This window comes from Cyprinodon tularosa, unplaced genomic scaffold, assembly GCF_016077235.1.
Source record: "Cyprinodon tularosa strain WSP-4 unplaced genomic scaffold, ASM1607723v1 ctg526, whole genome shotgun sequence".
In the NCBI taxonomy this organism is placed as follows: Eukaryota; Metazoa; Chordata; class Actinopteri; order Cyprinodontiformes; family Cyprinodontidae; genus Cyprinodon; species Cyprinodon tularosa.
The window spans coordinates 1341287-1359968 of record NW_024039259.1 but is presented as its reverse complement, the minus strand read 5'-3'; the positions used below and the strand labels follow the sequence as shown (position 1 = coordinate 1359968).

At 37.2% G+C, this 18682-nt stretch overlaps 1 protein-coding gene across 1 annotated transcript; it reads left to right on the top strand.

Moving 5' to 3' along the window:
- Nucleotides 1-8650: 8650 nt before the first annotated feature.
- On the top strand, nucleotides 8651-13977 carry gpr31 (G protein-coupled receptor 31). The gene is made up of 5 exons (XM_038304162.1): nucleotides 8651-8831; nucleotides 8940-9508; nucleotides 11223-11226; nucleotides 11894-11895; nucleotides 13187-13977. Exons 2-5 carry the CDS (start codon nucleotides 8945-8947, stop codon nucleotides 13646-13648), a joined length of 1032 nt encoding a protein of 343 aa, XP_038160090.1. The 5' UTR covers nucleotides 8651-8831; nucleotides 8940-8944; the 3' UTR covers nucleotides 13649-13977.
- The last annotated feature ends 4705 nt before the right edge of the window (nucleotides 13978-18682 follow it).

Sequence of the window (18682 nt, the reverse complement as noted above, 5' to 3'; positions counted from 1 at the left end):
TCTGCTAAAGATTTAATCGTTATGTTTGTTTTTCATGTTTTTCGAGAAGATCACCCATGCTATCAAATGATCATTCAAGAAATGACTCAAATAAGAGTAAATAATGAATGGCTAAAAGGGCTACTCAAGTACTAAGTAGTTGTTGAAGTAACATCTTCACAAAATAACAAAAGAAGAAACACTCTTTGGGAGCTTTTTTCAACTTACACCAATCTTTACATCATGTAAAATATACATATTGGGAAAGGATAACTACGGAAGCCCAGAGTGGTCGTGTCCCATACTTTTCACTGTGAGAAAACAAGTTAATTTTCTCATTATCTAAAGAAAACGAAAGTTGTTTTCTCGTCATAACGAGACGATTGGTGTGTGTTAAACTGATTACATCCTTCAATACCACAACAGCAGGAGAGGATCTTTAGGCCATGGCAGCCTATGAGTAATTCTGTAAATAATCATGAGTTTAACTCTTAGGTAACCAGATGACGTTGTTGGTTTAATGATTTGCTTCCACTTCTGATTAATAAGCAATTAGACCTGTGCCTCTGGCACCTTAGGGCCGGGAGTTTTCTGAACAGCCCCAGTGTTACGCCTGTAACAGGTATAAGATTCATTAACCCCCAAAATGAGTCCAGATTTTTCATTGAAAAACAGATTTGTTTCTGCTGTATTCCATGCAATCCAATCGCCCACAACGACCTGACAATGAGTGAAAAGAAATAGGAAACTAAAGAAATTAATATTTGCGCACACACGGTCCCGCAACAGCAAAACTACGAGCACCGCAGGCATGGATGGACTGGGAATCCAGGGCTGTTGGCCAGCCTCATTCATTACTCATACAGGTTCATAATCTCGTTATCTCAAGAAATCAATAACTGTTTTCTTGTAATATCGAGATAATGATCTTGTTATCTCGAGAAAACAATTAATTGTTAAGCCGTGATAACAAGATAGTAATGTTGTTATCTCGAAAAGGCAAAGGAAAAAAAAGGTTGAGCATGACCGCTCTTGGCTTCCGTAGACAACAAACTTAATCGCTGTTTAAAAACTCAATATTGAATATTGTGTTATTTTTAGTAGAGTATCAATGGTATTCTTGTGCTAGTGCTACTGGTTCCTGCATCACGACTTTGGCAGAACTTAATTTTTTAATTATTATTTATAATTTAATAATATGGTAATGTAATTTTTTTTCTTGCGACATTGATATGTCACACCATAATCACTTACGTCAACTACTTTCGCAAGAACTGGCTGTGTTGAAAAGGAGCCGTTAATGATGCACAGCACAAAAAGGGAAGAGAGAGGAGCAGGAAATTTAAGCCGTCTCTTCCATTCGTGTAACTTGTTTTTCACGTTTTTTTTTCTGGTAGGCTTCAGTCCAAACTACCATGCCCCGTTGGCATGCACTAATTGTAAGTATTTTTTTTAATTCAGATGTTTTTGTCCGTCTTATCTATTTTATTATATTCTATTATTTGCATTGCCATATTACCAACATCATGACATTATCAGTCATTTATTATTACTTGTGAAGTCAGAACACCAGTAATAAGAAGTCAGAACCATCTGGAACTTAATCTCCTCAAGACAATGGAGGTTATAGTGGACCTGCAGAGAACCCTTCCTATTTTAACCATATTAAGCGACACAATTTCTGCAGTTGATCACTTCAAGTTCTTAAGACTCCTTGTCTTTAGACTTGATATGGACCAGACACAAACACTGTTTGGAGGAAGGCTAAGTAGAGACGGTACTTCCTGCAGCAAATCAAGAAACACAACCTTCCACAAGAGCTGTTATTAGTTATTCTGTCCTGTGTTCCTATATATATTTTTTACTTTTTTTGTATGGCTTATGCACTTAACAGAACAAGCCCAAACTACAAAGAACAGTAAAGTCTGCAGATCACATTATCCAGGCTGCCCTTCCATCCTTCAAGGAATTCTACAGCTCCAGTATCAGGGAAAGGGCAGTGTTGAACAACTTCAAATATGTTATATAATCAGATATTTTTCATACTGTCATATATTATTTGTGAACACACACCACACTAGCTGTGTTTTAGGAATTAAAGTGTGAATCAAGCTCAAATCGCGCTCAAACAGATAACTCTGCACGTGTATGGAATCAATTCACCACAACTTACTTTCAAGACATAGAAGTTTATCAATTAAAACATTCCCACTGAAAAAAATGCAACCGTTTTTTGGCATTTACTTAATCATATTTAGTTACTTTAACACGTTTTTTTTTTTCATGTTAGCAGGGTGGGCTAAACAAGTAGCCTGGGTGCCATTCCGAACTTAGTCCCGCCCACAAAGTTTGAGGTCGGGAAGTTCGGTCTGGCATTGCTCAACAGTAGCGCGAGTATGCTAGCACAATATCTGGCGGGCCAATCAAATTGTCAGGGCGGGCTTTATACGATGATGGACAGATGATCAACAGTAACGTAATCAGCCACGTCACCCAAGCGTGACAACAACAATGGCTGCCGCTGGAGAGTTGAGGTGTGTAGATTCTGCTATTAGGTCTGTTCTAGAAGATATCGACAGCAATTTAATTTTAAAAGAGGAACAGAGAAACGCGATCAAGGCTCATCTTCTTATTCTAGGCGTGCAACTGCATGCTTTGATTTTTGTGGACAACAACTATGCGTCGCTTAACATACGTCACGCACTCCGTTGCTCTTATTGGTTGTAGGTCTATCCAATTGAGTGCAGAGGCATTTTTTTTCCTGGTTCGTTCGAAACACGCCCCATAATCACAGCTCTATGGAGCAGTATCAGACTCAGATTCTGACTAGAATTGAGTAGGACCACGTCAGGCTATAAAACAAGTGTCATAAAGTAGCTAAATTTGATCAAGTAAATGCCAAAAGCAGTTGCATTATTTTTTTCAGTGTCCAAGACAAATATATTTATGTTAAAGTCAAAATCAACTTGTCATGGTTTTAAGTTTTCTTATTGAGTTTTCATTGGTTTTATTTCCATTTTGTGTTATTATAGTTGTTTGTGGTTGTATTTGGGTTGTTATGTATTTCTTGTTTACCTTCAGTTGTCCTCTTGTGTCTGTCTCCTACTCCTAGCATCCTTCTAGGTTCTTCTGTCCACACCTGCTCCCAATCTGCTGATTAGCCTAGTCTTTGTTCAGACTCCCATTTATACTCCTCTTCAGTTACTGTTTGTTGTTTCAGGTGTTCTTTCCCTGACGTCTCCTGGATTTTGGCTTTCTGTATTTTGTTTGTGTGCTTTTGCTTCTCTTGCCCTTTGGAAAATTATTTAATTAGCAAAACTCATCTCTTCCTCCTTCCGTCTCTGCATTTGGGTCCTCACTACCTTTCTCCAAAACTGAAACAACTTAACCAAGCTACTATGTGCAAAAAAGAAGGAAAAACATGGTTGAAAACCATAATCAATGAGAATGTGCAATGGGTTTACAGTTAAGCATGGATTTTATTTTTGAGAACAAAATTTTATCTTGAAGAATACAAATTGATTGATCAAATTATATTTTAACTAATTTAGAGTGATTTGAAGGTTTTCAAAACCCCTCACAATATTGTGGAATCTCGCAATTTTTAATTTTTTCCTCCATGTCCCTTTAGGGGCTCCGTACATATGCAATAATAATGATAGTAAGTCTTTTTTTTTAAGAGTGAAATATATATTTGTAATGTGTTGCGAGCATTCCTCAAACAGCATCTGATTCTTTGCATTTGATTCAAAATTTGAAAACTATGCCCTCTTTAATCAGCTATAAATGGTTTGGACTATTAGACTTAGACAACCTTTTATTGTCATTTTGTATACACAGAGTGAACACAAAACACATTTTCTCTAGTATAGCTTTCTGTCAGTAAATGGACATTTGCATTCCATAAAGTGCAGCAGTGATCAGATGTAAACAATCCCAATTAGAGATGTAATGATTAGCTGACAAATGTTGGGTTTTATACAAAAAAAGTTTGTTTGGTCTAGTTCAAACTCGCTAAAAGAGTCAAATGGCAAAATATTAGTCAATATTTGCAACAGATCTTGACAAGGAAAATAGTGGACCAGTTTTTTTTTGTTTTACTTGTTTTTTTTGGATGGTATTCATTCATTTAGATGGGGGCAGAAATTGTGAAAGAATACACATGCATGTCCATCTTTTTTATGCAAATAGGTGATGAATTGTTAAAAACCAAAACAGAGTCCACCCACATATAATGGAGCCCGGATTGCTGCATAATACACTGCAATTCGGACCGCAGAATGTTCTGCTCAGTCCTACAGATTTTACAATTGATGCCGTACAGGAAGTTGTGATTGTTTCAAGAGTTGTATTAGACGACTTGCTTAAAATTATGCTTTTGCTGTCATACAATTTTGCGGTGGTCTTGTAGTTAACTGTCAAATAGTAAACAGCTATGCAGGATAACCAGTCCAGGGCTGTAAATATGGCATGTACGCATTCAGTTAGCAACCTGGTTGGTGGCTGCAGTGACCCTCAGTGCCTGTCGTGTCACTTGTGAATCTTGTTTCCTCATCCAGCCTCTAGTTCCTTTAACTGCTAGGTTGTGAATAAATGCATAAAACAGATTGATCATTGAACTTGGGAGTGAAACAGGATGTAAATGACTCAGATATAACACTACAATGTGGCTGTGATGTAAACCTAGACAATCAGAGTTGTTTTAATATCTGGAGATTAGCTATTATGAGTCCATTTGGGGAAGACAGACATGGCAAGTCATAGGAAAATCTGTAAGATAAATGATGAAGCATAGTTTGAGACCTTCCAACTCGAACATATCAGCCACGTGTGAGACGGCACGGTTTAAAGAGAGAGGAGTCAACTCTAGTATGAGTTATAGCAGCAACTAGGACTTTACTCTGAGTGTTAGTGATGTCACAGCTTGGCTTGGCTACCTGAGAACAGTAGTCTGATTGTTTATGTTCTCAGCAGGCTGCATATTTTTCTCATCCTCAATAAAATGCCATTAAATGTTCCGCTGGGTTAAATAGTCACTGTTTAAACTGCAGATTTCAGGTTGTGTTCTTCAGTAACACACGTAAGAGTTCACTGTGTTTGTTCTAAGAATCATTTACTCTTAACTCCTAAGCTCTTGGTCATTATTAGTGTGTTTTCTTCGTTAAATGAAGCACAACCTCAGTAATTTTACTCTTCAGTTCCAAATCCTCTGTTTATATGCGGCACCCTAAGGTTATGCCAACTGGTTTATGGTCTTTTCCGCTACCCTGTGAGATTCGTAATGAGTTTTATGTTTTCCTGCCTTCCATGTTTGGTTGCTCCCATAGCCTTGGGTTGTGATAACATAGGTTACATTGTGAAGATGTTGCGTTCCAATGTTCAAATGCATATTTTGTGGTCATTATACTTCATGTCAAAGTCATTGGTACATATCAGCTTGTATGTTGTTTTTTTGCCTAAATGAACGATCTATTAAATCTTAATATAATCATGTAAATAACAGCAAGAGTAAATTCATTTCACAAACATTTTCAAGTCATTTCTGATTAATTAAGACATTTTAAGAAAAGTCACTGTTGGATTGCTCAGCAGTGGATGTTCTGTCTGCCAGCAGAAGCTTTGAACTGTCCACTCATTACTTCATATTCCCGTTTTTGGCCATACCTGAAGTCAATATACAATTTTGTACCCTTTCATTTGACTTGACAGAAAAATAGTTTCCTTTATGCAAAGCTATGTATCACTGTCATGACGGTGCTACCCATTTCTTGACATTGTCATATCCCGTCACTTGTGACGATTAAACGTCCTCTTTAGAAAAGCTGAACAAGCTTTTCGCATTGAAAAAAAAACAATACCACAGCTTCGACATAAGCTATAAGAACAGTTGCCTTCAAACTCAAACCACTTGTAAAATAAGCAGAGGTGTCAAGTAATGAAGTACAAATACTTTGTTACTGTACTTCAGTACACTTTTTTAGGTATCTATACTTTACTCCATACTCCTACTTCTAACTTCTATTCATTACATTGGCTTTGGTTTAATGTTTATAAATATATATTTCATGTCATGTGCTAACCTGACTCCGCCAGATGGATTTGCTCCGCATATCCATCTGGGAACCTTCCGTGGAAATCATTTTGGGAAGGGGCGAAAATACTGGTTAGCTGATTGGCCTATGTTGGTGATAGACGGGCCAAATAAACCAATCATATCAACGACGCATATGACGTAACAGAGCGACGACGAAGAGACAATTGATAGATCAAACTCCTGCTGAAACCAGTCGGGAGAAGAGCTAAAACATCTTTTCCTCTGAGAAAAGCCTCCAGAGCAGTGTTTTGCTCTTCTTTCAGTGAAGAAATACTCTGTAATTCCGATAAAACTTGCTCGATAGCCACGCTAACGCTAGTTTCATACGCTGAAGCCGCCATGTTCTTTAGACTGAACTGTCGCGCTTCTCGTTGCGTCACACCTCAACCCGCCTCAAAGCCAACGCTGATTGGATGTTTGTTTGGTGAACGGCTCCAAATTATCTTTAACGGAGAGTCTCCAGACTGATTAGCGCGTGAAATCTTGAAAGCTCGCGAGATCAGGATGGTCTCACGAGGCCAGTCATGTGCGCCATCCAATGCAGATCATTGGCTCCATCCACATCTAGTGAAAACTAGTGTAATTGGATGAGTCATAGAACGCAAACACTCATCGGTTAGCCAAAGGAAATTATTAGAAGCAAGCAGGTGTTCTTCAAACTGCAAACGCAAATTGTCTATGCCATGCTACAATGTCGGATTCATAAAAAGATGTCTGAAAGGTAGGACACGGGCGAGAGGCGTGTGTTTTTAAAGTGTTTCGAAACTACAGGATCTATACTTCTACTTAAGAAACAAATGTGTGTACTTTTGACATCACTGAAAACAAGTGTATTTCCCTTTCATTTGAGTAGATAAATAAGATAAATTTCCAATGGGATTTTTGTACCTGTATTTAGTATTATGCACTTAAAAATAAGATAACATAGTTGTTTTCTTCGTATTTTACTCTTAAAACATATTTTCCCATTGGCAAACTATCTTGCTTGCCTGCTAAAATCAAAGGAAAGTACACCTACCTCAAAAAAAAAAATCTGATTATCTATAGTTATGCTTTTGCAGTGGCACTCTGCTTCTAAGAGAGTCACTTCGTGTCAAATTTGAGCCAAAATAACCACGTCCTGCCTCGATTCATTGCAGATCAGAGAAAAGTGTGCTGTTTTTTTGACTGATAGACGTAGAGCGGTAAAGGTAGCTGCATCCGGTAGAGGAGGTGGGACAGGAAGAAAATCCTCCTTAGAGACCAGAAGTCAGAAGGATAAGTCAGATGTGCAAAGCTACAGGGAAATACCACTTTGTGCATAACTCTAATAAGGGAATAGTATTATAACATAGATTAAAAAATGGATCAAAAAGTTAATTTTAACTGATATAGACACTTCAAAACAACTAAACTGAGGGTGGTCATCAAGGTTAAATAAATCTCTAAATGTCAAAGAACTTTTTTCAGTGTAAGATATTTAGTTACTTGTCAGCTTTGGAAGGTAATGTAAATATATATTGATGATTTGCCTATTTAGTCCTGGCTCTTCTGTGTCATATTGGCTGATACATTCTTAGTAAGAACCATTTTATACTCAGAATAATATAATTTTATCCTTTCAATGCATCATTTTGTTGTTTAAGGCTGACTACTGCCTTTTGAAGGTGATAAATTCCTGTGCCAGGCTAAATATTATTGACACCATTAGAACTACTTACACGTTCATGCTGTTCGGAGTGATTTAATAGAAGTTTCTGCTTCTGGTCTGAATTAAAATTTTAAGTCTTGAACTAGTCCTGGAAGTGGTCCCATTATCACCGCGTCTCTGAATTTTGTCAAGACTTGCTGCCGCATTAGAAAAAGGCGTTCAAAGTATGCAGAGTTTAAGGCTCTCCATTTCTATGGCCATTTCTTATTTTCCCCCAGGATGCAACATTCCGCACAACTTAATTTACTTTCCCTTACATAGAAGCAACCAACGACAGCAGCACCGCATCCAATCTCCTCCTGCCTCTGTCTCGGCCTTTGCTTATTCCCAGGGATCCACATCTGTGTGCTCGGTGGAGGTTTTCTTTAAATATCTCTTTACTGCATATTTTTAACATCAGCGGAGGAGGCCTGCAGTGTTTTAGAGTGACACTGAGCCGGAGATCTCGGAAACTGTCAGTCTTGGGACACACTGCAGCTTCTGGGATTTACTTGCATGGGTAAAATTCTCACAACTTGCACCGGGAAACTGTGACATGCTCCAGAATGTTGTTTTTTTTCTGCTCCAGCTGGCTTTCAGATGAGTTATCATGTCTTGACATGACTCTTGCATTGACACGTCGGGGCTTGACTTGGCTCTAATCAGGCTCTCAGGAATAAAATCCCTTTAATAATTTGTTTTTTTTAAAGTAAGCGGGGTTTTTTTGAATAGTACTGCTCTAACAGAAGCAGAAATTTTATTATCTCTGTTCTTAGATGTCAAAACTGGTTCTGGAGCTTTTAAACCTTATTGGTGCAGAAGTGGAAAAGCAGCTGGTGACTCACCTCCTCAGGCAATAAGGAGGAGCTACAAACTCAGGATAGAGTATAAGAACTCAGAGGGTACGCCTTTCATTTGACCTGAATAAGTGAGTGAAGGGCTTCAAGCACAGCTCCTGTCTCACAGAACAGGACAGAAACTTTTTTTAAAATCTGCTTTTCACACAGGAGAATTGAAAGCGGGAATTTGCAGCATAACAAAGGCAAAGAAAAAACTTGCTGAACTGGATTTCTCTGTGTGGTTTGCAGGGTAAGTTTCATGCTGGCAGCTGATCTCTTCAACACTTTATGGGACACTTTGTTCTTCCGTTTTTATGGAATAACTTTCTTTCTATTTCTGCTGTTTTATTCATTCCAGACACGATGGCTTCAACCACGGCAAACATCAGTAATGTACGATATCAAAGGATTGAAGACTGTGAGGCTACCAACGAGGGGCTGTATAAGTTCTACGCCGCTGTGATGATTGTGATTTTCATCTTGGCTTTGCCTCTGAACGCATCAGTCCTCCACCTCTTCATTTTCAAGCTCAAGTTCTGGAAATCCAACAGCAACAACATCTTTCTTTTCAACCTGGTTCTGGCAGATATCCTGCTGCTCTTCTGTTTGCCAATCAAAGCTCATAACTACATCATTGGACAAAGGAGGAGCAAGAATGACACGGTGTGCAAAGCGATGCTCTTCATGTTGTTTTTAAACCGTGGGGCCAGTATCGCCTTCCTAACGGTGACCTCCATCGATCGATATTTTAACGTAGTGCACCCAGGCAGAAAAAACCTCCTGAAGGTTCTCAAGAAATCTCCTCACATCTCCATCTTGATTTGGGTGTTTCTTCTGCCTCTAACCATTCCCACCATGCTGAAGACCTTTGAGTGCTGCAACAGCCACGGCCCAGATGAAGACCCAAAAGACGACACTCTGATCAAAGTAAGACCTGCCTCTCATTCACAGGCAAAAACATGCAGTAATAAACTTTAAAAAACACAGTCTATAATAATTTTACCAAGAAAATATTGGAAAACTTAACACTGGAATCTTTTGCAAATAGTTTACTTCCTCTGTGCGTTTCTTGTGAAAATATTTCAACATGCTACAGATGTTTAGGTTCTGATGACAACACCAACCTTTTTAGTGGTACCTTCTCATTTATGCAATAATTGAAATTACTTTGTTAACTAATATGGAAATGAGTCACGTTTTTGGTTGAGAATGACGGAAAAGTCTGATCGGAGTTAGAATAGAGGGTTTTTTCTTCCATAACAAAGAAATATAGATGGTTGGCATGTGTTGAAATTGGAGCAACTTCAAGGGGGCCCTGTTTGCAAAATAAACAAAGCAACCTAAACCACAATGCTTTCTTTAATTTAATGTTTCCTAGCCACAGGAACCTGTAAATGAGGAACGTGTCTGAGGAAAAAAACAACTTACTAAAGTTAGAGTGCTGAGGAATTTCATTCAATTCAGTTTATTTATATAGCACCGAATCACAACACGTCATCTGAAGGCACTAAATTAATCAGATAATACAGTAAAAGTTTTCTATCTAAGGAATTTAATGGGAAAATTATATTATTTGTTTTAATAGTTAATTTGAAACACCTTATCTATCATTCCTGCAGAAATAGTGTGAGATACCTTATCCACTCTCCATCTTCATAGCCAAAGCCATAGTGCATCTGTTTAATAAACTGATCAGTGATTTACAGTCGGTGGTGGTTTTAGACCAAATTTACCAGGGAAATGGTGGGGGGGTTATGGGCAACACAACAAAATATTAACCCCTGATCTAGCAGATGTCCTATCTTATTATGGCACAAAATAAAACACATGGATATTTAAATTATTGCAAAAGTAACAAAAGAAAGTGGTCCAATAGACGGACCAGTAATGATGTCTGTGCCCATTTATTTCTTAAGAAACTGTCTTTAGTAGAGGGGCCATAACGAGGGACAGTTCTGCAGGAGCACTGGCCCCTGTGTAGGACCACCTATGCGAATGATTACAGCCGTACCTGAATCTTAAAAAGCCTGTGAAGTTGTAATCAAATTGTTAAATGAGGAAGTTATGTCCCCTAAAAAAGGCCGTTGCACCTCGGGACTTCCTCACGGTTCTTTTCCTGGAAGCAAGTTACTTACTACTCTTAACTCAAACTGGGTAAAACCATATAAAAAAGGACTATAAAAACAGGAGTAAAAAAGTAACAGAGTTTATTCCAGATCAGGTCGTTACAGGACAGAGAAAATGCTTGGAGCTTTCACAGCTGTTGGCTCAAAAATCACGTCAGCGAGCGTCCGGCAAAGATTGAGCCCCGAACAAGGTCACCTTCTCCTTCTTATAGCTCATGAGTCTATGTGTTGCATCATGTGGATGCTTAGTGTTCCGTATCAGAAACTGACACGCCATCCATGCCCAAGGATTACAGATAGCTCTCCTCTATCAGTCCGGCTCCAAGATGTGCCCATATCCTGTGTATTTTTAAAGACATGAAGGCTGTCCTGATTAGATGACCTCCGTACACACAGTGACATCCACGATGTGAAGGAAGGCCATCTACTCTCTCTAATCCGGCTAGCAAAGTAACAATGCACATGATGTATAAAGCATAAACCTAACAAAATGAAAGAGTGCAAAGCATGGGGAGTGGTGTTCTAGTGGTTAGGGCATAGTGCTTGGAATCCTGCACTGCAAAAAATGCTTAAAATTGCTTAAAATAAGTTTTTTTTTTCTTGAATTGAGCAGGTAAGTGAGACACTTTGCCAATAGATCTAGATAATTTGTATTTAAAACAAGAAAATATCTAATTATCTTACTTTAGGAGTAAATATACTAATTCCATTGGCAAATTGTCTTATTTACCTACTGAAATTAAGGGAAAATACACTTTTTTTTACTAATTTCTTGATTGTTTTTGCAGTGTGAGGTTGTGAGTTCGAAACCCACTGTAACAGACTGATCAAGACTCTTAAACCCCTGATTGCTCCCTGGGTGCCCCACGGTGGCAGCCCACTGCTCCCCAAGGGGATGGGTTAAATGCAGAAGATGTAAATTTCAACAATGTGAGATCACTAAAGTTTAATTATTATATGTGTGGTGGTCCGTCCAGTAAGGCACAAGGACAAAGGCATATAAAAAAGTATTTTCTATTTATTTTCCAAAAAAATTATTCACAAAAGGACTTACATCAAATCTCAAAAAAATTCAACAAAATGTGCCCCAAGGAAATCAACGAAGGCATACCTAACTCAGGATAACAAACCAAAAAACTGACCTCACACAATGAACACACAGGGGAATTTATACACAAACGAGGAGGGGTGGAAGATGAGACAGAGACAAACAATGCATAAACATAAATAACTAATTCAAACTAACACCTTTTGACTACAACACAACTATCAAAATAAAACAACATAACACCAAAAATGCTTTAACAGTTATGCCATAAGTGGAGAGAGAGAAGCAGACTCCAACATCAAGTCCCCTGCTTCCAGCAGCCTGATGGTATGTCCCACTTCCTGGTTTGCCTTTCAACTCAATTCAATTCAGTTTATTTATATAGCGCCAAATTCACAACACATGTCATCTCAAGGCACTTTACAGTTCAACCAGATCATACAGTCAAATCGATACAAAGTTTTCTATCTAAGGAAAACCAGTTGATTGCATTGACTCTTCAGCAATCCCTCACACTAAGCATGCTTGTAGCGACAGTGGAGAGGAAAAACTCCCTTTAAACAGGAAGAAACCTCCAGCAGAACCAGGCTCAGTGTTAGCGGCCATCTGCCGAGGCCGACTGGGGTTCAAGGAGACAGAAGCAGAGATACAAAAAGCAGCTCTAAAAGGCGGCCCCGTCCAGGAAACACACAGCCAGGCAGACAAGCTCCAAGGCAGCTCCCATGCCAGAGGACGAAGAGAGCACATCCACTCAGTCACGGTCAGAGAAACAGGACCACACTGGAAAACAGGCCGATCTCCAACATCTATAAACAAAGATGTTGATAGAAGCAGCACAGCTGATATTTCTCTGCAGGATGACGTCACAGCCAAACAGGAACAGACGAGGCAAAGCTACTCTGAAGAAAAGCAGAGAGAGCAGAAGGTTAGAGATTGAACTAACAGATTCTGCAGAATAGGAGAACAGAGATAGAATGAAGCAGAATGATGAAATGGGGGTCCCTATGTCCTCCAAAAGTCTAAACCTATAGCAGCATAACTATAGAGATAGCTCAGGATAACAACAAGTCCTCTCCGCTCAGCCAGTCCTTCAACTCAGCAAAGAAAAGTACGGTAGTTAATTCAATTAAAATAAACAAAAGGTGTTTACTAAATGTGTGCACCCATAATAGTAAACAACCTAATGCCAAAAAACACCACAAAAGTGAAATTATAAATGTACTGTGTGAAGACCTTTAAATAAATAAATACCAACACTGAGGAAAAGATGGAGGAACCTCCACATGTTAAAATCATTCAACATCAACACAGTTGTGCTACATACCCTAACTCTACATAAGCAGTTTTCTGCTTCCTATGTTAAATCAAGCAAACTATTAAACTGCACTGTTGAGTGGTGACTTATAATCTTTATCATTATGATTATTTCAGGATTTGGTGGACAGCATGAGAGAGGTGGTTTTCTTCAGCCAGATCGTCATCCCTTTCATCATCCTGGTCTACTGCACAGTGCGAATCGTGAACCGGCTCAGGAAGAAAACCGTTGGGGATAGGACCAAGCTAAAGAGAGCGGTCTTTCTTGTGACCACCGTCATGGTGGTGTTCTCCTTCTGCTTCCTGCCTTGCACTATCGCCAGGATGGTCCTGCTGATCATCAGGGTTCAGGATGCAGACGATACTATACAGGATAAAGCAGCCGTGGCTTTTGACGGCCTAATGGTGCTTTCCTATATGGACTGTCTGCTGGATCCGCTTGTTTACTGCTTCTGTAGCACCAAGTTTAAAGCACTTTATCTCTCTAATTACTTCTCTTGCTGTGTGGAAGTGCCGCCGGAGCAGTTAAACAGCTCATCAGGAAACACAACACATCCAAAACGCAGCAACGTTATTTAAAAGAAGCAACTTTAATAACTGCTGGGTGTTTATGAACAGAATGCTGCCATGCAGCAGCTGCAGAGGGACTGTAGCTCAAACATGAACCTGAAAGACTTTAAGTTAAATCATAATATGTAAATAAAACAAAACAGATGATTATATACCTTTGTGGCTGATGTAAATCATCTAGAGGACTGATTTTGACTCAGAATCTTCAATAAGAGTTATTTTTTTATAATGTCAATACTTTTCTTAAAAGAACTGCATGTAAAATATGCACATCTGTTTTTATTTTGTTCTTGGACTGTGAGATAAGTTACACAATCCCTTCATGGAAGAGGAATCTGCTGTTCAGATCGGATCAACTTCACACACTCAGAAAAGTGCTTAAAAACATAAAATAACATAATTTTTGAAATTCTTTTCCAAGGGCCTTTTATTTTGTCAATACGTCTGGCCTTCTGGTGAGTTTGTGCTTAAATGCATCGTTAAAACCTGTATAATTGGTCGTCATTACGTCTTCATCAGGCATGTGGGACATTTTCTCTTTAAGTTTTGGGGTTAATTTGCTTCTTTTTTTTCCGTCACTCAAAGGAAGGTCTTGAAAAGGTGTTTAAACTTCCTTGAATTACATAGGAAGTATTAATCACCCTGCTAAGCCAGAGAGGTGACTTTGAAAATTCACCTGAAGAAGATGAATCACTTTAATATCATCACATGAAGTAATATGGGAAAGAAAGGATGAGTAAATTGCTCACGCTTGGTTAAAAGTAGACTGAAACTGGATAGTGTGTGTCTGTGTTTGGCTGAATTTAGAGCTGAAAACCCCTCTGAGTCACAGTTACGTGCAGTGACGTGCGGTGAGGTTCATAGCTGGTGAGGCACTGACGTCATCAGAATCAGATTTGCAAATAGATGCATAGATTGACAGCAGTTTACAGGTTATGTTTCACTTCTGCATCCTTACACATACAAACGTAGCTCATCAAAACACACCATTCCTTAAACAAACTAAAAAACAATAATAAATTGTTTATTACTGTCCTATCAAACTGTACTCAAAATGAATAGAAGTCTTAGTTAATCATACTTAGTATAAAAAAGTTTCCTTTGTGCTAATGAGATCATGCTAGAGGATAGCCTTTTGATCTCTGATCTCATGAGTTATGTTTTTATAGTCAATAACTTCTTAGAAAGAACTGCTGTATCACCTCGAATTGTTCTTGCGTGAATAATCGCATCCTTCATGAAAAACGTTTCAATCACAAATCACAGTTGGTGAAAAAGCTCTGTAATTAAACATAAATCAAATTATTTAAAATAATTTTCACCATTTTACATTTGTCAATACCTCCTTTTGATTGGCAATGCCGTTAAAACCATGTATATGGTCGTCATTACGTCCATCAGGCAGTGGTGCGCAATTCTCAAGTTTGGGGTTAATTTGCTTCTTGTTCCGTCACTGTGACTGATCTGTGTTTTCCATGTTAAAGAGTTTTGTTAGAACAACTTTCTTCAAAGGTTGAACTTTTCACCTCCGGGTGCTTACGTGAATCAAGAGGCGACAGTTTTAATCCGAAAGAGTCCAACACTGCAAAAAACATCTAGAAATAAGTGAAAAATATCTTGTATTAAGTGTATTTACCTTTTTATTTTATTTATTTGAGCAGGTAAATAAGATGACCTGCCAATGGAATTAGTATTTTTACTCCTAAAATAAGATAATTAGACAATATATGCTTGAAATAAGACAAAACAATAGTTTTGTTTCTTATTTCAAATGTAAATTATCTCGTTCCATTGGCAAAATGTCACACTTACTTCCTCAATTCAAGAAAAAATGCACTAAATTTGAGCAAAAATGACTTATTTAGATTTCCATTTTTTGCAGTGCATCTGCACACTTCACCTGGGGAGCCATAAAAGGAGTAAACATTGACAAAGAGCGCTCAGTGTTGAGAGTTTCTCCTAACAAATATGTTCCTCAGTTTACAAGCAGTTAAAATGTCAACACTATGGAGGCGTGTTTTTGTTTACTCACCATGTTTTTTTTTTATTCCACTACTTTACAGGATAAACCATGTGATTTACTGTACCTCTCAGTTTACGAGTCTAATCTTGTTTCTGATTTGTTGATTATATAATAATTGCATCTGTTAATGGTCTTTATATCTTGTTGAATAACCTTTGAAAATAATGTTATGGGCTGTTGTGAAATGTAATCCCATATCATAATGCTGCCACCGCCATGTTTAACTGTATTCTATGTATGAATGTGATCACTGTTTTTTGGACTAAACAGACCCTTTGCAGCAGGAACCTTAAAGGTCAGTGTTATTCTGTGCAATCGCAGAGATCTGTTATTAGTTGTTTTTTTTTTTTTATTAATTATTGGATCCTGGATTAATAAGCAGCAAATATATAAATTGATCACATTTCATGGGTCAGGTTTATTGGTGACTTTATTTAAATATTGAATTAAGATGTATAGTTTAGTTTCAAATATATCGACTCTTGCTGAATCCAACTCCTGTTTTCTGGGCCTTATTTATCTGTTTGTGATAAAATTTTATCTATATGTGGATATAAAAATAAAGTGTTTTTTCATGAATAACTGACAAAGATTTGGTGAGTGAGTTGGAGTGACATCTAGTGACACATTGTGAAATTTTCAAAGCACACAAAAGGGAAGTTTGAACACTGCAAAAATGATCAAGTTAAGTGTATTTAGCCCTAATTTGAGCATATTATTAAGATAATGAGTATTTTTACCCCTAAAATAAGCTAATCAGATGATATTCACTTGTAATAAGACAATGCAATTGTTTTTTCTTATTTTAAATGTAAATAGACTTGTTCCATTGGCAAAGAGTCTCATTTAACTCCTCAATTCAAGAAAAAAATAGCTTATTTTAAGAAAAAAGGACTTCTTTAGATTTCCATTTTTTGCAGTGAAGCAGTATGACCATCATAACTTTGTGTTTGGTCGACTTGGATCTGGTAAAACACCTGCTTTCTATCATGTAAAGAAAACATTTTTTTAATAAGGAAATGTTTAAAAGGGTAGAATAAACGCATGTTTTGGGGCATAAACATGAAAAAGTTTTACAAAACTCTAACTTTCTGAATGAAAGTTTTAGTTAATTTCAGGATTCAGTATTCTTTAATAAACTATTAGACTGCTGCATTTGTTATGGTAGAAATGACTTAACTCTCATAGAGTTTAAGAACATATACAGCTGTATGCTCCACCTGCTCTATTTAAGTTTTTCTTAGGTTGAAATCATTGTTTTTGGAATTTAAAAGTGTCTGTTAAGACTTTTCAGATTTTCTTAAGCTTACTGTATAAATAGACATCTTCAGTGTTGTATAGTAATGAAGTAAAAATACTTCACTACTGTACTTAAGTATATTTTTGAGTACTTTACTTTCCAAGAATATACATTTTTTTGAGAACTTTCACTTTACTTCACTACATTTACGAACTTAATTGCATACTTTTACTCTGATACATTTTCAATGTTTGGTTTAGTTACTACCGGTAAGTAAAAAAAAAAAAAAAAAAAAAACGAGCAATGCAAGTGTTTTGACCCCACCTACTGACTACAAAGTCGGGTCTTGCCTGGTCTTGTTCATTAACACCAATAGGATATAGATTGTGCATAAAATCTTGCTGAAATCTTGTGCATAAAATTATCTGTATAAATTAACTTTATTTGGCATTGTTTTTTAGTTCCACACGTGGTGCATTTAGCTTAAGCTAAATCTTGACTGTAGCAGGCTTTTGAAGATGAACAGAAGATTTTACAGTTTCAAGTGATAATGGGGTTATGTGCGAGGATGACCACAAGGGGTGGTTAAGAATTTGAGGGGAAGAAAAAAGTCAAGAGCAAAAGCATGGAGGGGATGAGGGGCCACTTGTGTTTACAAAGTGTTTAAGATTTAGTGAATTGGCCTGAAGCGCATCTGTTTTTCTCTGGTGTGATGTACACTTATTTTCAGCACTGCCTTTTTTTTTACGTTTTACGGTAGTTTTAAAAAAAATGTCTTCCTCTTCAGATGCCAAATAAGCTGCAGTTCCCTCCCATTTATTTTTCTTTTGTAAAATGACCTGTTATCTGTTTGCCTTTTGTTTGTGAAGTACAGTAATTTACAGCTTTTTTTGTTCTTCATGTTGGCTGCGTTTACAAAAGAGGCTTCAAACTGGACTCCCTCTTCAGATGCCAGATAAGCTTCTGTTTTTTCTTTTTTTTTTTGTAATGTCAATAACAGTAGCAGTAATAAAACTTGGTCTAAATTTATCCTACACTTGGTTGTGTATATTATTTTAAGTGAATTTAACCTTCAAAGTTTACCAAAATGTATAAAAAAATGTCATTCAAACTGCACTTACTTTTTACTTTTCGCTGCATTACTTGAGTACATCTATTTAAACAGTAATTCTTATACTTAAGTACAAGCCATTTCAGATACTTTAAGACTTTTACTCAAATAACATTTCAATCAGTGACTTAGACTTTTACCAAAGTCATATTTTGGAGAGTTACTTATACTTTTACTTGACTCCGAGATTTCAGTACTTTATACCTGTACAACACTGGACATCTTAATGTTTTGCGCCAAAACTCATTAACATTTAAAGCTATTCATAACTTTGCCCACCTTGACGAAATCAGCAGTTCAATCTCAGTTATGCAATAAAAGGAAATAACATTTTTTAACCTCTACTACAACAATTAAACATAAGTAACCAAGTGTTTTTGTTTAAATAAGTCTATTACATTTTATTTGAGTAGGTTTGAGAAAAATTACTCCTTTATCTTATTTCAAGTGCGTATATCTTAAGATCTCGTTTTCTATTGGCAAATCATCTTCTTTACTTGCTTAAAAGCAAAATATGGTTATTTAATGAAGAAGTTTGACTAAAAGTTTTACTTATTTAAGGTTATTTGCCCTAAATCTCTGACTTTACCCCCAAGATGCGTCTAAGGCATTGCAAAAGAGTCCAAATGGGTGAGCAGGTCTTTATTTTTTAGATTTAATTCAATTCAA